Raw genomic sequence first — 27,840 nt, 5'->3', positions numbered from 1 at the left:
CGTGATCCACTCAACATTCTGTCATAACTCTTTTTCTCACCCATCACTTTCCATGCCACATTTTCTCCTCAATGATCCACTCAATGCCATTCTTCTCTGCCTCCCCCCTCAGTGTGACTGCGGTGCGTCTGCCGGACGGTTTATCCTTCGTCGTCTACGAGTTCTGGGATGGAGAGGAGGAGTGGAAGAGGTGAGTTTTCAATTACCTTTGGCTTTATGTACTTGAATAAATATTATTTCCATTTTAAGTTTGATTTGATTTATATATATATATAAGGCTTGAAAGTGAAAGCGTCAATGCAGCAGTGACGCTACTTGTTATGAGCCAAATCAACAGGCTCAATAAAACATCTGTAAGTGCAGATGAAGGCCCATTGCTGCCAAGTGAGTCATTACTGAACGAGGACATTCATTTTCTTTCTGAAAAGTATGCTAGTCAGCACTCCTCTGGAAGTTTGTCAGAGTGCAGGATGCCATTGTTTTCATTGATTACCAAATGAAGAAAGCGCTCACTTTTCTTCCATTACTGTCATCTGCCCCGTTGGAAAAATTCCTCCAACCACATTTAATTAGCTTTCTTCAGACGTTCACTCACTCCGGAGTTGCTGAAGCACTTGAGTTGCGTCAGGTCTTCATGATTTAGTGATGGTGCTGGGCATGAGGAGAGGCTGCTGATGTAGCTGCCTGCTGGTCTGAGTTTCTGCTCCACTGCTCACAGCTTCCCAACACCATTCATATTTCAGCTCTTACAGTAAAGGCTAAGGGCCGTGCTAAGCAGTTTGAGGCCATGTGTGCTTGCGTGCTTTTATAAGTGGCAAGTGCGTGTGCACATATGTGCGTGCGTGCGTGCGTGCGTGGGTGCGTGCGTGCGTGCGCTCTCTAACCCTCCCTTCTGCTTCCAGGCACCTCCAGTCGGCCCCCAACAAAGCCTTCCAGCATGTGAAGGTGGACACACTGTGCCAGCCGGAGACTGTGTCCTCTGTAGCCGTGCCAGGTCAGTGTGAAACACTACACAGTAAAACAGTAGACTGAAGTTTATTTTGATCATCAGTCAAAGGAGCACTCCTATAGAATTGTGCAGGAATGAGTCCTTAAACCCAAAATGGGCATTTTTTAGCTGCTGGCACCCTCGTCTTGAAGTCAATGTTTCCATAACCTTTATTTTAGATGCCTCAAATGAGGTCTGTTGTTAATAAAAACTCAAGAGATGTTCATGTTTTGTTCTAAAAATGTTGAACCTTTTATGCTTTTAAAAAAAGCAGTTGCTAACAAGTAGTTAAATGAGTCTGCTAAGCGTTACCACGTAACGTTAGCTGCATTTAGCTTAGCTTAGTGGTTTAGTTGCTTTAGCCGATTTTAAACATTTTTGCAACAACTTTTACTTGTCATTGGGAACACATTACCTGTGGAAGAAATGTCTTTCAATTATTCTTTTTATTGATGATTAACTGTTTAGTTTGTTAACAATCAAATAATACGTAAAATCAGCCCATCAAACTTCATATTTCTTGATTAAAAACTTAGATTTGTAACAACTTATCCACATTGCAGCACTGAATAGAAAACAATGACACAGTTGAATAGAAAGTAAGTAGTGTTCAACTACACAATTCCAGACCAGAACTGAAAGATAATAAAGTCTTCTCATAGTCCTAAAGAGTGATTTGTGTGTAGCCAATAGGCTGACTTTGTAATTGTAATCACTTGAAGCCAAGAGGCATTTTAAGCAATTAAAGCAACCTGGCCCCATTTAAAACGCCAGACTCTGGCCTTCATCCATTCTCTGAGGCAGTGACCTGAGGTGATGCCTGGAACACTGCCATTAGTACTTTATTCTTGTCAAGCTTCCCTCCCCACTCCTTTCTTTTGCTGCCTCGCCACATTTTTCTTCATCTCCATTCGATATTATCTGTCCTTCCCTCTGGACTTCATTTTATTTTCTGTCTCTCTCTCTTCCCTCTCTGTTTGCAGCCGCCTGGTGCAGTGTGAACAGGGACTGAGCATGAAGGTATTCAACTACACGCCACCACTCCTGAACTCCCCCTCCGACCCTCAAACCTTCTCCCCTCCCTGCGTTTTACCCACTCTAACACCCCCTAAACCCCCTCGTCTTTCAACCCTCACATTCCGCAACTCTTTTTGTAAGTACATGTTTACACAGTGCAAATGTATGGCGTCAACTGCAGTGAAAATTGAACAAACAGTGCATCAACGTGAGATGACTAATGCATTTGCATCCCACCATAGTTATATTGGAGATATTGGATTATGTCATGTTTCAGGTAGCTTGGAGCCATTGTAAAGTGGTGTGTCATGTAGCATGGACCCTGGCGTAGAGTTTTTCATGTAGCAGAACTGTTTTGGGGTAGTGCATTCTGGAATGTGGCTTTTTTTCCCCTGCTAGGGTCGACCACAGGTAGATCACCTTAGTTAGCCGTTATTTCATAGTAGCTGCTCATTCCACATTTGCTCCCATACAAAGTGTTCTGATCATTACATTTTGTATCTGACCAAATGCTTTGGACATTATTCTCACATCAGTCATTCTAAACTCATCAACATCACGAGTAATAACTTGATAAAACTTTATTCAAACAATTTGATTATAGATGCAATATCCATACATACCACATAATGTCAGTGTGTGAGTTCTCCAGAAGGACCTGGAGAAAGCACCAATGTTAGATTATGAAGCCAAAAGCTATATTATTATTTGCATAGCATTGTTTTGTAAAAAGAAGAATTCTGGAAGGTAATGCCTGATTTATGTTTGATGCCTCCAACAGGCTCGCAAATGTAATCTGACACCACGCGGATGGGCAGATACAATTGTCCATTTATACAACTAAATAATACAAGGTAGACGTCTTGCATCTTTAAAATATGTTCCCGAACAAACAATAAAACCAAAGCTAATCAGCATTGACCTGTGGACAAGTTGAACGAAGTAAATGTCCTAAAATGACCACTAAGCTCCTCTATAATAACGATAACTTTGCTCTACCTCACTATAGGTTTAGAGTCTTCTGAACAATGTTGCCACCTGAGAACCAGGGTTACGGTTGTAACTTAAGGCCTACTTACTTTCAGATCAACTTCATTTGTTGCGTGAGCTTGTTAAGCATCTTCACCCCGAGTATATTTACATAGAATGGCTGCAGTGGGAGTAATGTCTTTAACGGGAGGAACTTATCATCCTGTGTTAACAAAGCACATTGTTTTAATGAGCAACACAAACCAAATCTCTGCTAAGCCAGACATCAGTTATCAGTTCATCAGATGGTGACATAAGCCAGTTTGGTATCCTGAATTATGAAAAGATGTCGTCTTCACAAATATTTGGATATGTAGATGGTTCTGATTGACAGACATGAGAGAAACATTTATAGTATTGGGCGAGTTATGTTTCTTCATGTACCTTTTATTTCACTTTGGGGTTGACCCTCTGAGCACTGACATTTAAGAGGTGGGATAAAAAAAGTGTTTTGCTGTCTCGGGATCATTTGTGACTTAGACAAGAATCTGCTGCTACCTTGAGACAGAACAAACTAAGTAGAGAGACAAAGGCAGCACCTCACTGTTCTCCATACAGTTTGTTTCATTTCTGCCGTCTGTTGATGTATTCTTTGTCTAAATTTGCGATGGGTATAACTTATATTAGCTGTGTAAGTAGAGATTGTACATGATGAAAATGTGGTTCTATGATTATTATATTTGTATTTATTGAAATCTATTAGTGCTATGGTGCAAATTGTATTCCTTAGTGAAAGTGGCAGCTGCCTTCGAAGCACTGCGGATTCTCGTACCATTTTGTTTGAATCTGAATACCTACCATCAAAAACGTAAACCCATCTGAATGACATTGAATATGAAGCCTTAAACATTAACACATGTTCCGGGAGCTCTTTAGGGTTTTCAAAATAATCTTTTTGGTGTGAAACTCCAAAAACTCCCAGTAAGCAGGGAAATGCTCTTTAGCATCAGATTACACAACCCCAGTGTTGTGTTGCATTGACATATTGCTACATATTCTCCATTGCATTATATTGAAACTTTCTCAGCTAAAAACATATCACTGGGAAAAAATGACCTTGACTTCACTTAGCATAGCTTATAGATCAACCACCTCAGCATCTCGAACAACGGCCGTCACATGTAGTGCCACCATTAACCCCAACTATAAGAGAGAGTACATCAATACATATAAAGAGGACATGACAGACATTAGAATCCATATCTACTGGGTCTCTTAAACATAAAGACCCCCATCAGGAAGCTATCGTAAGGATACTATTCTAATGTAATATTGAAGGTCAACAATTCCTCCAAACGTCTGTACATCGCAATGCAAACGATGCACAAAACAAATCTGGTGAAGAAAACCTTTCGTTCAAATATAATTAGCTAAACAAACCAAATAATCGATTCTAATGTTCGCTACATTTTCTGTCTTCGGCCATTACCGTGTTCTTGACCCAACTGTTATCTTAGGCACAAATCTCATCCATTCCCCTTGACCAAGAGCTGAGGTTCATTTCAGGTCAATAATACCCAGACTCCATCCCCCTGACCTGACCTCCCCCCCAATACCACCACTGTAATACAATCAGACTTTCACTCAGAAAGCACAATGTAAGAATTAGTGAATATTGTGATTTAAAGATATATATTATAGAGAATGATGAGAGTATTTCAAGATATAGAGCATTACTTTATCTGGTTAAAGCTGTGTTGATGAATCACTCCTTTATTGCTCTATTCTTTCAAAAAGGTGCCATCTTTCCATCCACCTCAATATTGATCTCTATTTTCACATGTGATTGACAGCCAGGCTGCTCTCTGCCTGGCTGTGGTCCAGTGAGTGTGATCCTCCTACACTGACACTGATGAACCATCTAGCACCGCGCTGGGCTGCATTGAGCGGGGCAGGACTGTGTGGAATGTGGAAGTGTTGACTATTATTACATATGCTGTAACAGAAAATATGTATTACAGTAGGCTTTTAGAACAGGCATGCAGAGGGTTTGCTGCTTTATTTGTGAAATGTCTGTACTAATCTCAGTGTCCGTGTTAAAGGAACCCTGTGGAGGTTTAGCCAGTAGTAGCGCTGTGGAGCAGTGTGTATACTTACCCTACTGTCTCGCTGTTGATTTCACACTACTGTGCTGCAAACCCAGATTTAGACAATTAAGGTTTATAAAACTAGATTTAAAAGAAATTAAATGCGTTCATGGCGTTGGACCTCAAAAATAAAGCTGCTCTGTCAATTAGCATTAGACTAGCTGCAAGTTAGCCAAAGAGAAACTAGCATTGGTTTAAAATCCAGCTACGTAAAGAACCAGAAACAACCTGCAGCTAAATCATAATTATGAAAATGTTACTTTAAACATATTCCTTTTTGTACTTCTTCATTATCTAAAGAAATGCCTAAATGAGATGCATAAATGTTGGACACTACATTTTTGACATTTATTTGGCTATTATTTAAAAAAAGACCAATGTATTCTCTTATTCTAAATCCTTCCCAGCAGCAGGAATCAATATAGCATCTTGCATTACATCCCATCTCAGGATACCAGTTTTCCGTGCCACCCTCTCTCCCTGCCCTCTGCAGTTGGTGCAGAATGCAGCATCTCTGCATCAGGATCACCCCGGCTCCCTGTGGAGCTCAGTTAACGATTCTTTAAGTGACTTCTAAGGTCGAACACTTTTTAATCTGCACCAAGGACAACTTCTGTTTGGGCTCGTGTAAGGGGAAGTTAACGACAGCACTAAAATACTGATTGTCAAAGTTGCTAGGCTTTGAATATTTTGAGGATAGACCTATTTCTGGTGACTTTAACATTTCACTCATTAATTGCTGCTTTTATAACACCATATTCTCACGCATTGAAAGATCAGAGTAATAAAAAGCCTTCCTTTAAATCTCCTAAATTGTGTAAACAGTAGATCAAGTTCTACCCCAGTTCTTAATGAGTCAATGTCAGCTTCTTGGGAAACAGCCAATGGGCTTTAATGGACAGGAATCTGTCCAAGACTACGGACCTTGTTCTGAACCTTACATCTGCAGCTAAGCTAATGACAGAGCAAGTTAGTTTACAAGAAAAAGCTCCACAGGGTACCTTTAATCTTTCACTTCTGACATTTAAAAAAAAAAAATAACTCGTTCCAAATCTTGTTTGTGTCCAAGAAGGAGCTGCCGTATTACGAATAGAAACATAAAGCCATATTGCATGGATTGATGTTTACATGTCAGTGACCTACTAATACTGATAGCCATAGTTTTACAGCACTCGAGTGCTCAGCTGAATGCAGCCCACATGCTCTTAGCGAGGGTGTCTTTTCCGGTACATTGCGCCCACGCGGCTGGGTTGTGTATGTCAGAAATGCCAATAATGTTTCCTATTGATACATTCCTGAATGTCCCTCAGACTGTGCAACCTGTTCTTTTCTATCCTTAATACTCCTCAGTGCAACCTGTGCTTCGCCATACAATGAAAGAGTTGTGTTATTGAAACAGGCCTTGCTTTGAATGTTTCCTGGCAACAAGAGATGAAACATTAGAGGAAGCGTGTCACCAGGTTTACCTCATGAGCCAATCAGGAAACGGATCAGTGCTACGACTCTTTCTTTCTATGGCTGTGTTCTTTTCTATCCTTCAACTGAGTGCATGTCAACTGAATGTCCAGTAAATTCTTTGCTGTAGTATTAGGCCATGCTACTCTTCAATGGGTTTTGTGCATTTCTTACCTTTTCCTTTTCTAGTATTCCTTTGAAGGAGACAGAGACTAAAACCTATTATATAAAATATATATGACTAGAAAAATGGCATACAAGAATGAACATTCACTTTTATGGCAATGTTTAATGAAATATTAATTCTTAATGTATGTTTCAGTAAAAAATACAGCTTTCTCTTAAGTGTAGAGACTTAACGCAGGGATGCAAGTATTATATTTGGTCTTTAAAGAATATCTTGTTGAAATTCTAGATGATGTAGAGTGATGCAATTCAATAAACTATAAAAATATAAAACTGTGGCTTTTATTTTGAATCCTGGCGATGACTTGTTTTGGTGTTTGTTTGGAACGATTCTGGCAGATTGTAGTCTTATCATCAATAAAACAATCCTGAATACACAATTGTTCACTTAACGGTTTGATAAGAATTCAAATGGAATAAACAAGAAACAATCTGGTGTACTTGATCTCAACCCAACAGAGCAAGATGTGATACATTTTAATTAAAGGGGCACTTTCAGTTTATTTTTCATAGTTAGTGTGTTCCAAATCCACCCTAATTCTAATCACATCAAGTCTGTAGTGGGTCCACATTTACGGTAGGTGTCAAAAGTGAAGTATACTTTAGAAAAGACAGCATGCACGATTTGATTTGTTTCAGACAAACGTAATGAGTCGGACGTAGCCAACATTAGCAGAGGACGCTAAAGGGCTTTGGTTTCAGCCATCTGCTGACCGTTTACTGCAAGTAAGTCAAAAAGAATTGCTGAACTGCAGTAACAAGACAGGCTACACAGGGAATGAACTATACCGAGTTATCGCAGTAAATATAAATCTATTGGTAGATTAAGTATGCATGATAAGCCACCGTTATGTTAGCACAGTTAACATAACATCTTACGTTTGTCCGAATTATTGTATGTACCCATTTGTTTGTGAATTATACATGTGTAAAATATAGAAAATGCTGACCGGTGTAGGGGCTAACTTCAAACACCAAAGAGGGGCCAACATCAGTAACAGTGATTGGTGGCAAGTTGTCAAGATCCTTTGACCATTCTTCTCTGTTTGGCAGCAATCCTGTTTCTGCCTGGACACGAGAATTTCCCTATGGAGATTATTAAAAAAGGTCCATCTTATCTTAGCCTGCTGTCAAACAAAACTAAAACTAAATCTATGGCGGAGCTAATACATTTAGTAAGAAAACAACAACCTAATAATCATAATTTGCAGGCCATTTGTGAAGTTTATCTGGCAGAAAGACATCCAATGTTTTATTATTTCCATCCAGATTCTTTTTTTCTACAAGTATACTAAAACAGCCAAAAAAAGACACATTCAATGAAGGTTTCATATACAAATTATTGTATTTTATTATCTATTATTTTTCAATATTTACTTAAAGTTGTCTACTTTATACATCAGTTACCATTTCTTCAAATACCAGAACTCTTTTCTTTTTTTTACATAAAAAAGACTTATTTACACAGTTGCATCCAAATTTACAGAAACATCAAAAATATTCTCGCTTAAGCAACCTCTGTCAACTCTGGTGGTTAAACAAAAGGAAATATTAAATATTCACAATCACATATTCCTGGTTTACTGCACATATGGTTATAGCTTTCCAGTTTTCATTTTATTTTTGGAATAATGTTCTAATCGTTTGATGTTACATTCCTGATAATTAAATATTTGTCTCATATGGTGTTCAAGAAATCGACAAGTCTTTATAAAGCTCTTCATCTCATCCATAGACATATGTAATTGTTTTCTGAAAATAGGTAGGTTGAATGCAGATATTCAATAAAATATGCAAAAAATAACAATAACATGCAGCAACACCTGGGGTTTTCAATCAGATCATCTTCGCATGGCGAGAGGCAGACGAGGCCTTTGTCAGGATGCAACGAAGAACGACAAACTCAAAGGAAAACAACGTACCTCGACACTGAAAGGGAAAACGGGCGTTTTCTGGTTAAGTCCATTGTAAGGCCATGAGTAGCACGTTTTTGAGGGGCCTCTTGATAGTTCAGGGGCCATATCAGAGGTCCAGGGTGGCCGGTCCTCACTGAAGGACCCTCAGATCCTACCCAGGACCTGCATGACGGCGGTGGTGGTGCTCTGTCCGAAGACGAAGGCTCCGCAGAGCAGGGTCACCCCTCCCCACCCTGTGAGGAACACTCTGGGGGGGGGGGATACAAGGAGACACATAAGAACTGAGGCTAATGCTACAAGCACCTCTCAGATCAATCAGTAAATAACCATGCATCATCTCCTCTGTAGATCTCAGGGTGTTCAAAGTCTGTGGTTCACTGGTACACTTTAACAACTACCACTAGATTACATTGATACTGAACAAATATAAAGAAAAGTGTGGTTGGGACGTCCTTAACATTATGCAACATTGAGCATATTCTTTTTTACCCCCCTGCAACCAAAAGAGTTCCTGACCATAAACATACTGCCAAATGTGTTTTTTAATATCTGGATTGGTAATACGGGCGTTGGAATGTGAGTTGTGACTCTAGAAGGAACATGATCTTTGACTCAACTGGTGGTCTTAATTGCTACGATAAGCCAGGTGTAAAAGTTAAAAGAACTTGCAAGAGAATCCCCTTATCAGCCCAGCCCCCCCTCCCCCCATGTGCTCTCACCTCTTCACAGGTAAGCCCTATTTGTTGCATTGTTTATTACAATTTTACAAAAGAGAACACAAGAGTACCGAATGTCTATTGATGATCTAGTCGTTTGTGGAGCCTCACAGTAGTCGAAAATAACTTTCAATTTTATGGAGGGAAACATGTCATTGGGTCATTACAGGGACTCAGAGTGGTGCAGGAATTAGTCGTAAACGCAGGAATGAGTTAAGCACTTCCTAAAAACTCCCTTGTTTCAATATCAAAAACATGTTGAATAAGATGTTGGTAAGATAAATAAGGTCTGTGGTTAACTCGTGTTTTATTCTATGACATAAAATACATCAGAAAAAATCCCGCTGGTGAATGTCTGAAGTTTTTCAGGTTATAAAAACAGAAGTTACTAACAACTGACTAAATTAGACTGCACACTGAGCATTAGCCGCTTTAGCTTAATGGATGTGGATGGTGAGTCATGTGACCGTCATGTAGTCTGCTGATAGCGTTTAGCTTTTTACTTCTGATGATTGCATTTCAAAATAAAAGTTGTGCTTACATGTGGAGATTATTCTGCTGAGCAAAATGTGCAAGTATAATAAACGTGTGTTTGCCATGTGAGTGTCAGTGTTTTGTTCTGAATAATAGTGTCATGCATCATGTTGAAGAACGTTCAGACTGAACTGACTGAAAGACATCAGCATCCTGAGAGCCACCAACACAAACACTTTGTATCATACATATTAGAGGTTGCTTCAACAGTGAACTTTCTGAAAATACCTAATTTATTTACCTACTTTCATTCTTTGGATTATCACCCAGATGTTTATTTGCAGTACATTAACATTTAGATGAAGTTTGTTCTCACCTGGTTTTAAAGGACACCGGCTCAGACTGCATGGCGAACATCAGGCAGAGTCCTGTCCAAACACAGCACAGGGTTTACGGGCTGAACCACGTCAGAGAGAACATGAACCTGTAGCCAGAGTGTTACCTGGGAAGATGAAGATGAAGAAGGCGCTGACCCCCCCGATGACGCTGATCACTTTGCTGATGTCGGGGATGAAGGTGGCGATGAGCAGCGTGACGGCGATCCACAGCACCGTCAGCACGATGCGGCTGCGGCTCTCAAACTCCGCCGACACCACGCCGTCACGCCTCCTCCGCCAACTCAACAGGGGGTCCTGGATCACTGATCTAAGGGGGGGCGGGAGGGGGTTTGATCAGTGAGGTTACAGAGGGTCTTAATGCAGCAACAACATTAGTGGTGTTCGAATAGTCTTTTCTGTTTAGGAAGGAAACCAAAATCGGAACAAAAAATGTTATCGTGGCATGTTGTCATATTAAGTCACATTTCATGATCTTAAATTAGTTTGCTGGTGTTTCGTAAGCCTTTTTTGTTTTTAATCCAACATGTTTGAATGTAGGCGCAAAACAACAGTATGTGTACTAGGCCCAACAAGTTTAGCATCTATTACATAACTTGAGCACAACCATTGACACAGAGGCAGAGCATTTAAGGAGGTCAAAGGTTTTATGTACTGCTGTATTTATTGCAATAAGTAAATGTGGGACAACAGTGTTTCCCCTATATACAAATAGCGGCGGCGCAGCGCTATTTTTTATTTTTTTTTATTATTATTATTTTTTATTTGATTGTTTGTTAAGTGGATTTGTAGTATGTGTGTTAAAATATTTTCAATAAAGGTGTATTTTTGCTAAATCTTGAGACATTGCCACTGTATGTACTGGCAGGGCCGATTTTTTACATAGTAAGTGATGAAAGTGGGGGATGTTGGCTTATCAGGCGCCCGCAGCTCACAGCCAAAGTGCGAGCGTGGGAGCGAGAGAGCGAGCGAGGGAGAGAGAGAGAGGGCGCACCGGTACCGGCGCTGTTGGTATTAGAATCTGGTGCTAGATGCGCTAACGGATATAAGAAGTAGATGTTTCTACAACCAAGGTGGAGGAGAGCTCTCCTCTCAGACTGAGAGGCTCAGTGAGGTAAAGGACTCTGAGTGTTTAGATTGTTAATTTTAGTTATCACAGTGGGTCTCAAACAAATATGTGTTTACAAATTATGTAAACACATATTTCCAAGGCACTCCTTTATAATTATTAGGATAAATAAAAACAGGTTTGAAATCATTCCAATGTTTACTATAGGACAGTAAACCAAAAATATCGTTTAAAGTTGGAGAGATACAAAAATATGCATAAATAAATAAATGTTAACTGGGTAAAATAAGATATGAATGAACAACAAAAATAAAATAAGTTACATTTATTTGTTATTGGCTACGGTAGGTTATTGGTTATGTTCATATACTTATTTGATTATTAAAATGTAAACCGATCTTTTTCATATGGGTGTTTTAGAGTTGTACCCCCTAGATCAGCTCTCTAGTAATTGTGTGCTCAAAGTGCACCAGATTGAAGCATTTTACTTTAACATGTTCATCCGTGGCCGAGGCAAAGCAGCGGGTGTGGGAGAAGTTCGGAGAAGACATGGAGAAGGACTTTTGGGCGGCACCAAAGTTGTTCTGGAAAACTGTCCGACACCTCAGGAGGGGGAAGCAGGGAACCATCCAAGCTGTGTACAGTAAGGATGGGACATTGTTGACCTCAACTGATGGAGTGTTAGGGCGTTGGAAGGAACACTTTGAGGAACTCCTGAACCCGACAACTCCGCCCTCTATGTTAGAGGCAGAGCTGGAGTATGACGGGGGATCAACACCAATCTCCTGAGGGGAGGTCATTGAGGTCGTCAAACAACTCCACAGTGGCAAAGCCCCGGGGGTGGATGAGATCCGCCCAGAAATGCTGAAGGCTCTGGGTGTTGAGGGACTGTCATGGTTGACACGTCTCATCAACATTGCGTGGAAGTCGGAAACAGTACCGAAGGAGTGGCAGCCCGGGGTGGTGGTTCCCCTTTTTAAAAAGGGGGATCAGAGGGTGTGTGCCAATTACAGAGGCATCACACTACTCACACTACAAAGTTTACTCTAAGGTACTAGAAAGGAGGGTCAGGCCGATTGTCGAACCTCAGATTGAGGAGGAACAATGCGGATTCCGTCCTGGTCGTGGAACGACGGATCAGCTTTTTACTCTCGCAAGGATCCTGGAGGGGGCCTGGGAGTACGCTTATCCGGTCTACATGTGTTTTGTAGACTTGGAGAAGGCGTATGACCGAGTTCCCAGGGAGTTACTGTGGGAGGTGCTGCGGGAGTATGGGGTGAGGGGGGTCTCTACTCAGGGCCATCCAATCTCTGTACTCCCAAAGCGAGAGCTGTGTCCGGGTCCTCGGCAGTAAGTCGGACCCATTTCCGGTGAGGGTTGGCCTCCGCCAGGGCTGCGCTTTGTCACCAATCCTGTTTGTAATATACATGGATCGGATTTCGAGGCGTAGTCATGGGGGAGGGGGTCTGCAGTTCGGTGGACTAAGGATTGCACCACTGCTTTTTGCAGATGATGTGGTTCTAATGGCTTCATCGGTCTGCGACCTTCAGCACTCACTGGATCGGTTCGCAACCGAGTGTGAAGCGGCTGGGATGAGGATCAGCACCTCCAAATCTGAGGCCATGGTTCTCAGCAGGAAACCGATGGACTGTCCACTCCAAGTAGGGAATGAGTCCTTACCCCAAGTGAAGGAGTTCAAGTATCTCAGGGTCTTGTTCTCGAGTGAGGGAACAATGGAGCGTGAGATGGGCCGGATAATCGGAGCAGCGGGAGCGGTACTGCAGTCGCTTTACCGCACCGTTGTGACGAAAAGGGAGCTGAGCCAGAAGGCAAAGCTCTCTGTCTACCGGGCCATTTTCGTTCCTACCCTCACCTATGGTCATGAAGGATGGGTCATGACCGAAAGAACGAGATCGCGGATACAAGCGGCCCGAGATGGGTTTTCTCCGCAGGGTGGCTGGTGTCTCCCTTAGGGATAAGGTGAGAAGTTCAGTCATCCGGGAGGGACTCGGAGTTGAGCCGCTCCTCCTTCGCGTCGAAGGAGCCAGTTGAGGTGGTTCGGGCACCTAGTTAGGATGCCACCTGGGCGCCTCCCTAGGGAGGTGTTCCAGGCACGTCCAGCTGGGAAGAGACCAAGGAGTAGACCTAGGACCAGGTGGAGGGATTATATCTCTTCGCTGGCCTGGGAGCGCCTTGGGATCCCCCAGTCAGAGCTGGTTGATGTCACCAGGGAAAAGAAAGTTTGGGGCTCTCTGCTGGAACTGCTACCCCCGCGACCCGACCACGGATAAGCGGGAGAAGATGGATGGATGGATGGATGTTCAAAAAAATCTTCCAGGGGGGGCATACCCCCGGACCCCCCTATAGGATGTGACGTCAACCCCCCAATTAAAACATGTTCATACAATACTGAATAAATTTGAAGCCATTTTGACGTATATTACCTATGTCCATAAGTTTCTGTTTTTGTAGTGTATTTGTCTTTTGTAGAGATTTTTCATTTATTCTTTACATATAAAATCTCTTCTAGGGCAACACATTGGCTGGAACCGGCCCTGGTACTAGGCCTCAAGAGCCTTTCTTGTGCTGGCAGACACATAGAAACAAATTGGCGGGGCGCACTTCACACGCGCACACACTAAAACATTCCACGCGCTCCGCGCTCACATTATGCTGGGCCCACGTGCCTTAGCACCGCTGCTATGACTCCATCCTAGGGGAAACACTGGAACATTTATTTCAACTTAAATGTTATGCAAGGGCATTATTAGAGACATTTCTTCAAATAATTTAATTTGGATATGTTGATATTTGCCTGGTGTTTTATGTTTGGTGTGATAAAAAAACATAGTATATTTACGATTGTGGAAAACTAAACGATAAACCTAGTATTTAGAAATAAAATTCAGTTTTTGTGATTATACATTTTTCTTCGTAAACAACAGATGCGTTATTTACATTAAAAAACAAAATAATCGATGTTGCACCTAACCATGGTCACATCCCAGACTGTAAAAAGGTGTAATAACCCTTTAATTACAGAAAATGTATTATATGTTTGTATACGTTAACAATCTGACATTCTAAGGGTTACAGTTCTGAACAATTACTGATTTAACTACACTCCTTTGTGCACCAGTCAATCCTAACAGTAAATACAGAGTTAAATCCCAGATAAAATGCAGCCTGTTTCATGTATTGTGTCCATGTTGATGTTGCAAATGGAGCTGCTGTGACGCAAGTTACTGTTCAGACTTGATCCGACCATTAAAGTATTATAGTAACTGATTGATGGATGTAACTTTAGAAATGTAGGTGCTCGGGTATTTCATTTAAAAAAGTGACTGATACAGTCCATAAGCTTCAACAGAAGCGACATGAGGTTGCGTTCCTCACCTGCCCAGCAGCAGGATGATGGGGTAGATGGTGATGATGGAGAGTCCAAACAGAAGTCTGGCGATGATCATCAGAACGTCATCGCTGGAGTACGACATCAGAATGTCAGCCTTCACGTCCTTTCCAAATGTCAGGTACCCATAAACCCCTGCAACGGAAAGAACAACGCTACCATGCTGGAATTGACCCAGTATGTTGTTCAGACCCTTATGGGGCATTCACACCAACGTGGTTCCAGGGCCGGTTCGGAGCTAGAGCCTGATAAGCACCGTTTTTTCCTGTTCACACCGCAGCGGAGCCGCCTCTAAGCTCCGGAATCCGGTTCATTTCAAGCACCAAAAAATTGTCGGTCTAGAAGCAAGAACCGCTTACGTCAGAGGGGGGCGAGATTAACCTGAGCTAACAGTTAAAGGCGAGTACGGCAAATGAAAGTTGTAACAAGCAGTAGCGCTGAGCAAAGTGACTAGAACGCAACCACACACTTATAAAAAAAAAAACACACTTTATAAAGTCAGGCAACACTAACCAGGCTTTGTGTGATTCTGTTTATTTGTACATTACTTTGACCATCCGTTCGCTGTTACAATGATGAAAACAATGATTTATTTGAAGATTTTCAGTCTGGCTTTAGAACACATCATAGCACGGAGACAGCTCTGGTTAAAGTCACAAATGACATTCTAATAGCCTCTGACAAGTGACTTGTCTCTATTCTTGTTTTGCTCGATCTCAGTGCTGCATTTGATACTATCGACCATGATATCTTATTGCAAAGACTAGAGCACTTAGTTGGCATACAGGGAACTGCTTTAGGCTGGTTTAGGTCCTATCTATCTGAACGCTCTCAGTTTGTACGTGTCAATGATGAATCTTCCACGCAAACCAAAGTTAGCCATGGAGTGCCACAGGGCTCGGACCTATTTTGTTCACATTATATATGCTTCCGTTAGGCAATATTATAAGGAATCATTCTGTACATTTGTATTGTTATGCAGATGATACTCAACTATGTTTATCAATCAAGCCTGATGAAATTAATCATCTAAATAAAATTCAAGACTGCCTCAAGGACTTAAAAACGTGGATGACCTTAAACTTTTTGATGTTAAACACGACCAAAACTGAAGTTATTGTACTTGGCCCGAAGAATCTACGAAACAAATTATCTAAATTTATACTAACTATGGATGGCATTAATTTGGCCTCCAGTGAGACTGTAAGGAATCTTGGTGTTATATTTGATCAGGATTTATCCTTTAACGCCCACATAAAATCAATTTCAAGGACCGCCTACTTCCATCTACGTAACATTGCAAAAATCAGGCATATCTTGCCTCAAAACGATGCAGAGAAACTAGTCCGTGCATTTGTTACTTCAAGGCTGGATTATTGTAACTCTTTATTATCAGGGTGAACCAAGAAGTCAGTCAAGTCGCTTCAGCTGATTCAAAATGCTGCGGCTCGTGTACTAACCAGAGTTAGGAAAAGGGACCACAATACTCCTGTTCTGGCTGCCTTACACTGGCTCCCTATAGAACACAGGATAGAATTTAAAATTCTTCTTCTCGCCTACAAAGCCCTTAATGGGCAGGCGCCATCTTACCTTAAAGAACTCATTATACCCTACTATCCTACTAGGGCATTGCGTTCCAAGAATGCAGGGTTGTTGGTTGTTCCCAGAGTCTCTAAAAGTACAATGGGAGCCAGAGCCTTTTCTTATCAAGCTCCACATTTGCGGAATCAGCTTCCAGTTTGTGTTCAGGCGGCAGACACCCTATCCGTTTTTAAGAGTGCGCTTAAGACCTTCCTTTTTGATAAAGCTTATAGTTAGGGCTGATTAGATTCAGCCCCTAGTTTTGCTGATATAGGCTTAGTTTGTCGGGGGACATCTTACTTCTATCTGTCTATACCTGTGTACTCTCATGTTCCGATTAACCCAGCTTCCCCACATTTCTTTCTTTTTGGTGTCTATATACGCTGGGATCCGGAGTCATTCAAAAACCTTTATTTATCCAGGTAAAATCCCATTGAGATCAATGATCTCTTTTTCAAGGGAGACCTGCAGCAGTAGGTTCCACAAGAAGACATAAACAACAGAACAACAAAAGGACATCATACAGCAAAATGTACAGGGATTACAATTTACATATTTAACCACAAGTACAGGTACCAACAGCATCTGATTTTGTAGCATCCAACCGAGCTTTAAAAACATGTAGTGGTACTAGCTTGGTAATTTTCCATTCTTTTTGCAGACTGTTCCATGTTAGTGGAGCTGCACATCTAAAAGCTTTCTTCCCTAAGACAGTCCTAGCACTTGGCACATTTAATAAAACCACAGCATGCGATCTCAGGCAATAAGTACTTTCAATTCGCAGAGAGATCAGGGAGCAGATATAAGATGGTAGTTTATCCAACATGGCTTTGTAAATGAAAAAGTACCAGTGACTGAGCCTCCGTACAGTAAGTGATGGCATAACCGCCTTGGTATACAGGGTACAGTGATGCGTAAGTGCTTTACAATTTGTCAAAAATCTCAGTGCACTGTGATACGCAGCATCTAACTTGCTCAGGTAATTGGCAGGTGCATTCATATATAACAAATCCCCATAATCCAGCACAGGTAAAAAGGTCACGGTGACTAGCCTTTTCCTGGCCTCAAGCGAGAAACAGGACTTATTTCTGTAAAAGAAACCTAGCCTAACCCTCAGCTTTTTAAGCAGGTTATTGACATGAAGTTTAAAAGTGAGACAGTCATCAAGCCAGATACCCAAGTATTTGTAACAGGTAACCACTTCAAGTTGTATTTCTTGCGTAGTTACAATATCCAAAGCAGTCTCTGATGTATTTTTAGCTTTAGCTTTAGAAAAGAGCATTACCTTGGTTTTATCCACATTTAAAAGAAGCTTAAGCTCAGAGAGCTGAGCCTGAATAATGTTAAAAACAGCCTGTAATTTAACAACAGCCTCGTTAATCGAGGGACCTGCACAGTACATAACGGTATCGTCCGCATAAAAATGTAAGGTTGCTCCTTCGACATTTTCACCTAAACTATTAATATAGATAGAGAATAATAGCGGACCTAAAACTGAACCTTGTGGTACACCATTAGTGATGTTTAACCACTCAGAAGACAGCCCATCAAACTGAACACATTGGGATCTTTCAGAGAGGTAGTTTACAAACCACCCTACTGCATGGCTGGACATGCCTATACTGACCAGCCTTTGCTTCAAAATGCGATGATCGACAGTATCAAAAGCTTTGTATAGGTCAACAAATAGAGCTGCACAACTCTGCTTATTATCTAAAATACTCGTAATATCATTTACCACTTTCATTGTGGCAGTGATGGTGCTATGTTGCTTTCTGAAGCCTGACTGATGTTTAGACAGGATGTCATTGTTACATAAAAACTCCTTTACTTGTTCACTCACTAAGCGTTCAAGAACCTTGGCCAGAACTGACAATTTAGAGATGGGTCTATAATTGTTTAATAAGGTGGCCTCCCCTCCTTTTAGTAGTGGCAGGACATAAGCTGACTTCCATACTTTTGGGATTTTGTTCGTGCTGAGGGAGAGGTTAAAAAGAGTAGTAAGAGGTGGAGCAATAAAATCTGCAGCTATCTTTAAAAAGAAAGGTTCTACGTTGTCCGGACCAGCCGGCTTTTTAGGATCTAGCTTGGTTAAGACTTCACGAACAACATCAACAGTAAAAGGAGTAAAACTGAAGGGGTTTTCCAGACCACATTGTTCTGAGTCACCGACTGTGGTGTTCACAGAAGCAGAATTAGAAACAGAATGAAACAGAGAGCCACAGGACACAAAATGCTCATTAAAACAATTTAGTATGGTGGTCCTATCCGATATAGTGCCAGATACTGTGGTAAGGCACGGAGGTAGCTCATTACGGATATCACCGGTGGATATCGATGTTATGGCTTTCCAGAATTGTCTAGGGTTGTTCAGGTTCTTTGTGGTAACTGACAGATAATACTTAGATTTAGCACTTCTGACATGTGAAGTGAAGCTATTTCTTAGCTGCCTAAAACGCAGCCATTCTACCTCTGAGCCTGAATTCCTAGCCTTTGCCCAGGCCTTGTTTCTCTCATGTAGGAGAATAGATAATTCAGCAGAAAACCAAGGATTGTCTCGTCCCTTCACTCTAAATTTACGCAGGGGTGCATGTCTATCTATAATTTCCATAAAACCAAGATAAAAATAAGACCATGCGGTTTCTACATCAGCACACAGATCGATTTTTCCCCAATCAAACCCAAACAGATCATGTACAAAACCCTGCTCCACAAAATGTTTGATGTCTCTCTTGATGATAATACGAGGTTTAACCTTTTAGGACCTTAGTGTCCCTAATTGTGGCTACAACACAGTGGTCACTCAGATCATTCGCAAATACTCCCACAGCTGAGTATTTATAGGGAACATTAGTTAAAATGAGATCAATTAGGGAGGATTTATTTGGGGACTTAATGTTAGGGCGAGTAGGACTGTCAACAATCTGAGTAACATTTAAAGAGATACAAAGGTTTTTAAAATCCTCTGACACTGCAGTTAACCAGTCCCAGTTAAAATCTCCAAGTAGCACTATTTCCTTGTAGTCTAGTTGCGATAAAATATTTGCTAGCGAAGACAAGGAGTCTTTGACAGCTGAGGGGGGTCTGTAACAGCCCACGACCATGACCTGTTGACCCTTTGCCACTTCTATATTTAAGGCTAAAAATTCAAATTGCTTACTGATAGATTTGGAAACTACAGCGGTTACACTGAACTTATTCTTAACATAAATGGCAACGCCGCCACCTTTATTAGGCCGGTCGGTACGATACACATTAAAACCATTTAAGGCAATGTCAGAGGCCAAAATAGATTTATTTAGCCACGTCTCTGATAAAACAATGACGTCAGCGTCAGTCGAGCTCGCCCAGATACGGACAAAATCTAGTTTACCTAACAGACTGCGCACATTCAAGTGGATGAAACCCAACCCAGATCTAGCTTTAAAATCAGCAGGAGTAGCGATCTGACTACTACTACTGGGCGGACCAGGGTTAGGTTGTACATTTCCTGACAGTAATAACAACAAAAAAACCAGGCATCTTTTCCTCTTAAGCGACACACATACATTGTCATCTACTTTAGAATCACCGGAAAAGTCTGCGAGAGTGTGATTAGAGCTTAAGAAGCAGTCCTGAAGAACCATCATCGCAGGAAAACAAAAAAGACAAACATATTTTGTTGAGCAGATTGACTGTGACAAGGCAACCGGTAATTGTTTGTGTAACACATCCGAACCTTTGCAGGGGATGCCCACTGCGGGTGGCAGAACAGACCTGAATCCAGTAGACTCCTCAGAATGATTAGAGATCTTCTCATAGTCCAAAATAGTTAACAGGCACAGCAGAATCCCGATATGGGCCATTTTCCCAGACCAGGGAAAAATCAGCACAGCAGCAAAGGACAGGCGAAAGCAGCAGCGTGGTATCCCCGGGGTGAAAGCAGGCCTCTGCGACAGCAGAACCAGGACAGCAGGCCCCAGCCGTGGTAAAATCCTCCTCCGTACAGCAACACACGCCCGGTGGAAGCAGGCCAAGCCCGAAGCGTGGATCCACTCCGTCTCTCCGCGACGACTCCGGGGTAAAAACCTCTCCAGTGCAGCCGTGCAGGTGGGAGCAGGCCTCCGTAGTTCGCAGATCGAAGGCAGCAAACAGGTGGAGCCGCTCCGTCTCTTCGCGACGAGCAGGCCTCCGTAGATCGCAGATCGCAGGCAGCAACAAGTAGAGCTGCTCCGTCTCTCCGCGAAGTCTCCAGGGTAAAAACCTCTCCAGTACAGCCGAACTTAACAGGTGGGAGCAGGCCTCCGTAGATCGCAGATCCCAGATCGCAGGCAGCAACAGGTGGAGCCGCTCCGTCTCTTCGCGACGAGCAGGCCTCCGTAAATCGCAGATCGCATGCAGCAACAGGTGGAGCCGCTCCGTCTCTTCGCGACGTCTCCGGAGGAAAAACACCTCAGTACAGCCGTACTCACAGGTAGGCCTCCGCAGATCGCAGATAACTAAAACTACTACTTGTAAAAGCAGGGATGGCTAAAAGTTTGTAAGCAGGAGAGCTAGATGCTAACAGATGCTAACAGGTAGTGCGAGCCTGTAGAAATTGCGACTGCCTCCAATGACTGTTGACGTGTAAGTGTAATGACTGTTGACGTGTAAGTGTCATGGATGATCCTGCGGTCCTGTGTCCTGCATCGCGAGCCCTGGATCTTGAGTCGTGACTGTAGTCCTGGATCATAGGTCCTGGATGGATATCCTTGTGGATTCATCTTCCTATTATACACACATGCATTTCCAAACATTTGGACTACCTATGTTTCAAATGTATTATCTTTTCAATTTACACACGGCATCTATTGCACGTCTGTCCGTCCTGGGAGAGGGATCCCTCCTCTGTTGCTCTCCCTGAGGTTTCTCCCATTTTTCCCTTTAAAACTGTGGGTTTTCTCCGGAAGTTTTTCCTTGTACGATGTGAGGGTCTAAGGACAGAGGGTGTCGTATTGTCATACTGATATTTTGTAAAAACTGTGAAGTCCACTGAGACAAATGTAACATTTGTGATATTGGGCTATATAAATAAACATTGATTGATTGATTGATTGTTATTGATCATTGTGGAGGGGGCAGACGTTTTGTTTGGTATTATAGCAGCTATCAGATGGAATGAATACATGAACTGCACAGGTTGTCATGTCCGACTATCACAAGTAGAATTCAAATGAAAAATACGCCGGTAAAATGTGCCTGTAGAAAACGGCTTATGCCACAATAGGATAGCAACAACAAGTAGTCAAGATAGTCAGTTTAGCTTTGGTTGCTATGCTAACATCACCCATTTTATACCAGAAACTTTAATAACAGTGTTGTGATGCCAAACAGCGTCAATTCAGACTGACACACATTCACTTATGGGGATGGGGGATATGTATCAGCTGCTTGTGTGAATACTTTACAGCGGCCGCTGCCATGTAAGCTAACCCGGAGCTAATGGGAGAATAAACTCCGGTGGACGAGCAGCACTGCAGCGGTCGGTAAATGCCGCTGAAACACATTAATAAACAATGAACCGCGGCACTCTGGAGAAAAGTATAAAGTTGGAGAAGTCGTTATTTAATTTAATCTGGCTTTGTATGATTAAAAGCAACACGATCATCGACCCGACGCAGTTCCCCATTGTTGTTGTAGTGAGCGCCGTAACGCCGTTGGGGAGGAAATCAGCGACGGAAACGGTGACGTCATGACGCAGCAGCGGCAGTACCAGTCGGGCTCTAGGCGGTGTGAACAAAACGGGGGCTGAAAAGAAAAACCGGTTTCGAACCAGAAAAGCTATAGCACGGAGCTAGAACGGGAATCACGTTGGTATGAAAGCCCTATTAGAGAGGGGGGGGGGGGGGGGGGGAAAGGAGGTGGTCTGACCTGTGAGGGAGTAGATGATGAAACAGAAGATCATGGACACCATGGAGATGAAGACCCAGTTAGAGAGCCGCTGGTTCTCCATGCTGCTGTAGATGGCGATGGACGCCTCGTGGCACTGGGACAGACAAGGGGATATTATACGGCTCAGTTGAATACTCAGTTCTACTGCAAAAGTCCCTGATCAAGGGGCTATGTGCAAGCATATCAATCTGCAGAAAGAAATTCGGTAGATTTAACGTTAGTGGTAGCCAAAGAAAACAGAGGAGTTTCCTCCATCAGAAAACCCCACAGAATACTTTTTGAATTTGAATTTTTATGGAGCAGAAAACGTTTTGATTCGTAATGGCTTAACTGTCTGCAGTACAGCAAAGAAAACTCAAACATGAACAAGAAAACCGCACAAGAGAAGGAAATAGGTTTAAAGACAGAAAAATCAACAGAAAACAGACAGGAAGTAAACACTAGAGAGAACATGATGGGCTCTTGCAGTGAGAATGGAAAAGAAAATGTGAACAGACAAGAAAACCTTGATCAGTGCTGCCGTCATTTTGAGTAACGTTGCTGAAGCCACAGTTCCAGCCAATAATAAGCAGTAGAACTGACCATTTCTTCTTAGCAGAGGCAATTCAATCATATTTAAAGCAATAAAACTTGTTTAAATAATATGATGCTTCAAGTCGGTTTATTTAGTGCGTAGCCGGGTAATTGGCAGGATAATGTGCAGCCCATAATCCTTTACACACCAACTGTGGGTCCAAAAGCCATGAATCTCAGTGGAAGAATTTTGTTGTGTTTGGAGCAAATTAAGTAATTGCCCAAACAAACTGAGCATACGATTTTTAGAAACGCATTTCCCCCATGAGCCACAGCCACAATGGTTTTAACATTTAGATTTTTGTATTGGTCATTGTTTGTTATTTCAAGCGAGTTTGGTTGATGATGGGTTTTGATTGCGCTTCAGACAAAGCCAACCAGGCCTGATTTTAGCCACTTAACGACTTGTAGTTTGTTTCCTAAAGAGTGATTGGTTTGAATAAAACTCAGACTAGATGCTGATCAAAGAGGGACTAGTTCTTGGTCAGATTGTCTCATCCATCAGTCCTCCTTGGATTTCCTTTCATCAGTCTGGAGCTCAGACTGCAGGATCCAGAGGTCTTATGATTTCTGCAGGTGTGATGAACTGATCTGAAACGGGGAGTTAAAGCAAAGCTACGGGCTCTGATCGGCTTGAACCATCGCAGGTCAGGATACAGACTCTTGTCCCCACTTGATCCCAGCTGCCATCACCCATTTTAAATCTCTATTCCCCCCCCCCCCCATCCCTTCTCTCAGGATCTCATCAACTCTCCTTTCAGAGCAATCACTCACCCAGAGGGAGCGAGTGTGTGTCTGTGTGAGAGGACACGCATCTGTCCCTTCGTACTTTCCTCTCCTTTTATTCAATCCAGCCAGCATACCTCAGGGGTTACCTTGGCAACCCGTGGAGTTACACATCAGTCTCCTGTGCTTCAGATTGACAGAATGATCGTTTTTTACCGTACCGCACCCTGCTATTAAATATGAAAAGCTCACTGTGCTGAGATCCTGCCGAGCTGTGACCTTTCTTTCACTTTAACACACTCTTGATAAAGTACAGTTATTTATAATTATTAAGAAAACCCACAGTGTTTGCCGAGGTCACATCATAGAGATATGCAGAGGCACTTATTTCCCTCTTTTAGTGAAGGGCCCTATGGATGGTGTGGTTTTATTTTTCTAAAAACTTCTGCCTCTAACCCAATACAATGGATGAAACATTATTTTAAATTCAACAGCAATGTTTATTTCCAGAGATCCAATGCCAACTGTTCAAAGTCAGTTCCATTATTATGCAGAAACAATACAGACATATTTGCTGTGTCTCAAATCACTTAGTTCTACATTTGCTGTTTTGAGTGCAAAAGTACATCCCAATGCGTAGTATAGAAACATGTACTATGAGCACCCAGATATAGCACTCGTAACATTCAAAAAGTTGAGTGTTTTCTTCCTCACACCAGTTGAAGAAAAATAAATCATCGATACTTTGCGAAAATGTAAAAGCAAATTCTCGACCGATTGGAATAATATTGATATGATTATAGTAAAAAACATTATTGAAGAAATTGCAGAACCATTGACTCATCTCTTTAACTTGTCTTTCCAATCTGGTAAATTCCCAAATAAAATGAAAATAGCAAAAGTTATACCATTATATAAAACTGGGGATAAACACCATTACACAAATTACAGACCTGTTTCATTGCTCCCTCAGTTTTCCAAGATCCTTGAAAAGCTTTTTACAAAAAGACTTGACAGTTTCATGGAAACACATCAGCTTTTGGACGACAGTCAATATGGATTCAGGAAAGATAGATCAACATCTATGGCACTAATGGAATTAAGTGAGGAAATAGCAAACTGCATGGCCAATAAAAAACAAGCAGTGGGAATATTTATAGACTTACAAAAAGCATTTGACACCATCACAATATTTTACTGATACAACTGGAACGGTATGGCATCAGAGGGGTGGGATTAAACTGGGTGACAACAATTTGTTGAAATTGGTGAACATAAATCAGAATTCATGAACATAACTTGTGGAGTACCTCAGGGGTCCGTGTTGGGTCCAAAGCTGTTCATAATATACATCAACGACATTTGCAGAGTATCAAATATATTGAAATGTATTTTATTTGCAGATGACACTAATATTTTTTGTTCCGGTGACAATTTGAAAGAGCTAATGGAAGTGATAACAGCAGAAATGATTAAAGTAAAACATTGGTGTGACACAAACAAATTATCATTAAATATAAGCAAAACAAAGATTATGTTATTTGGAAAACATAAAACAAATCCACAGATACAATTAATACTAGATAACATACACATAGAAAGAGTATATGAAATTAAGTTCCTTGGTGTGGTTTTAGACCACAAAATCAGCTGGAAACCTCATATCACTCATGTAAAAGCAAAACTGGCAATATTGGGAAAAGCCAGATACATTCTGGACTATAACTCATTGTATACTCTATATAACACACTCATATTGCCATATCTGATTTACTGTGTGGAGATTTGGGGAAACACGTACAAAACCAACCTACAGCGACCTTGGGTCCCTTGAAAGGCGCTATATAAATATCATTTATTATTATTATTATTACAGCCGTTATGCACATTACAAAAAAGGGCTATAAGAGTTATCAATAATGTTGGATATCTTGAACACACTAATGTATTATTTTTGAAGTCACACATATTGAAGTTCATTGATCTGGTTACATTTAAAACGGCAAAAATCATGTACAGAGCAAGACATAATCTACTTCCTAGGAAATTAAAAACATTGTTCATAGAAAGAGAGGGTGGGTATAATTTGAGAGGAAATCTACATTTTAAACAACTCAAGGTCAGAACAACTCTGAGAAGTATGAGTTTAACAATCTGTGGGGTGATTTTATGGAATGGTTTGGAGCAGGAGTTCAAACAAAGCACAAGCATAATTCAGTTTAAAAGGATGTACAGAAACACTTTTTGGGAAAACTATGAGAATGAAGAAGGTGATTGAAGATGATAAATGATTGTATATGTATGTATAAAGGTAAATGTATGTAGGAATAACTTGCATAATGATTTAAAGGACAATCATTGATCAAGTAAGGGGTGGGAATTAATAAGCATTTGCTTCCTCCTACTCCCTTTCAGACACATATGATTTATTATTATTATTATTAATATGAAGACCTTTTTTTTTAATATACAAATATTACCATGAATGTGGATAAATACTGTATTATAACAATACGGTATTCTGTTGTTCACATTTATTATTTTGTATTTGTTATTTTTTAATCTGTTCGAAATAAAGACTGAAAATGAAAAAATGAAAAATGAAATGAAGCTGGACACTCTCACATTCAACGATCGCCACCTTAACAACGACACGGAAATTACGCAAACAGTTAAACTCCAGTGAACACTTCAGATGGAAGTTATGCATGTGGGAGGTTTTTTCCCCAACATTTCAGTAACATACCACCGGTACTATAGCTTTACATTTCTAGGGTTAATTGAACAGCAAGTAGTGATTTGGTACGGCAAAGGATCGTAGCTACCAAGCTAGCTAGCCAACAGCAGCGCTCATAACTTCTAGTGAGAGCTCAGCAGCCGTGTGCGGTTCAAGCCCACAGGGAGAGCGCTGTCCACTGAAGCAAATGTTCATAGTGGCCATACAGTGTTACTACACTTTAGTTCCAGACTGACATCATTTGGGTCCAAAAATACTTTTTCCTGTTGACTTGAGACATCTGTAAATCAGCTTATACTTTGCCAAATAAACTACCTAGTAATACAAATGTTATAGCGCTTCTAAAAATGTGTGCTAAAATTAGAATCCAGAGTTATTTTCCCTCCACAATCATTTGACTTAGCCGATACCCGGCAGATCGGAAGAGGGAAAGTTAAGTGCAAATGCTCTATGGGCCCAAGGCCCTGGGTGATCTGGGTAATTTCTGAATCTTCCGGGGCGCCACTTCATGCACCACTGAGCAACTTCCATAGGAATGAACAGATGAGATGAGGAGATAGCTGTAGAGTACATTTGAAGATACTGCCAGCTATGGTTGTAACACTATGTGCAAAATAACATGCTTCAAAACAGTAATGTTATACAACCAAAACATGTGGGTTTACATGTTATTAGCACTATAGCATTTTAGTACATGAAAGATAATAGCAGCAAGCTTTTAAAATAATGCCCTATGATTATTACCAATTATCATTTACTGTAGGTCCCCGACAGCGCAGCACTTAACTCAAACACACACTTGTGTCTTTTTCTCAGTACCATTGTAAGAAAATATACATAAAACAATACCTGTGACCTCTCAAAGTATGAATATTGCTGTTCAACCCTACTGCCAGCAGGCAAATAGCTTAAGGCTCTATACGGATTAATAACCAGCTTTTATTAATGGCCCGTACCAATTAAAATTCTGATCATTTCACATTTCTGTATTTTATAAAGAAGTCTATAACCTTTAGTTTCTGCACACTTGGGGGTAAAGAAGCTACAATGAAAAAGAAAAGATTCATGTATATTCCATAGCTCTGGACTAATTATCTTAATGGTTTAATTTTAACAATTTAACCTCCAAATTAGGTAGATGTTGAAAGCACAATTTGTAAAATGACTGATATTGCAACTGCGATATGATTTAGGATGTTGTCTGGGACTGTGTACCATTAAGTCTGTAGAATACTGTTCGAAGGCCAGGTACTCTCTAAAACAGGGGTAGCCATCACGGTGCCGCAGGGGCAATGTGAGTCGCCCGCGGGGCATGTTCTAAAGGCATGTTCTAAAGGCATGTTCTAAAGGCATGTTCTAAAGGCTCATCAAGCAAATCCAAAATGTAAAAAATACACAAAACAAAAAAGGAAATGTAATTAAAAGAATCTACCCTATGCATAAACGAAATCTCAATCATAGCGAACTCTATCTACTTACTACAACTCTATATCTATCTAACACCCCCCCCCCCCACAATGAATATCGACCAATCACGTTATTGCTTGATTTGCGGGACCAGCGTTGCAGTCG

At 41.3% G+C, this 27,840-nt stretch overlaps 2 protein-coding genes across 3 annotated transcripts in view; one reads left to right on the top strand and one right to left on the bottom strand.

The window, feature by feature from the left end:
• Positions 1 to 7,035, top strand: part of necab2 (N-terminal EF-hand calcium binding protein 2) — a 196,551-nt gene extending 189,516 nt beyond the window's left edge. For both annotated transcript variants that reach the window (XM_034205911.1, XM_034205910.1), the window contains 3 exons: positions 113 to 190; positions 903 to 994; positions 1,972 to 7,035. In XM_034205911.1, the coding sequence (XP_034061802.1) occupies positions 113 to 190; positions 903 to 994; positions 1,972 to 2,000 (199 nt within the window). In that variant the 3' untranslated portion in view covers positions 2,001 to 7,035. The remainder of the gene's footprint in view (positions 1 to 112; positions 191 to 902; positions 995 to 1,971) is intronic.
• Positions 7,036 to 8,137: 1,102 nt separating this feature from the next.
• slc38a8a (solute carrier family 38 member 8a) overlaps positions 8,138 to 27,840 on the bottom strand; it is a 126,844-nt gene continuing 107,141 nt past the window's right edge. The window contains exons 6-10 of the mRNA XM_034205872.1: positions 22,212 to 22,326; positions 14,729 to 14,876; positions 10,371 to 10,573; positions 10,245 to 10,296; positions 8,138 to 8,925 (exon numbers count right to left, since the gene is read on the bottom strand). Of these exons, the coding sequence (XP_034061763.1) occupies positions 8,823 to 8,925; positions 10,245 to 10,296; positions 10,371 to 10,573; positions 14,729 to 14,876; positions 22,212 to 22,326 (621 nt within the window). The 3' untranslated portion in view covers positions 8,138 to 8,822. The remainder of the gene's footprint in view (positions 8,926 to 10,244; positions 10,297 to 10,370; positions 10,574 to 14,728; positions 14,877 to 22,211; positions 22,327 to 27,840) is intronic.

The sequence above is a fragment of the Gymnodraco acuticeps genome, unplaced genomic scaffold (genome assembly GCF_902827175.1).
Source record: "Gymnodraco acuticeps unplaced genomic scaffold, fGymAcu1.1, whole genome shotgun sequence".
Classification (NCBI taxonomy): domain Eukaryota; kingdom Metazoa; phylum Chordata; class Actinopteri; order Perciformes; family Bathydraconidae; genus Gymnodraco; species Gymnodraco acuticeps.
Note: the sequence above shows the minus strand (reverse complement) of the source record. Positions and strands in the feature narration are given on the sequence as shown.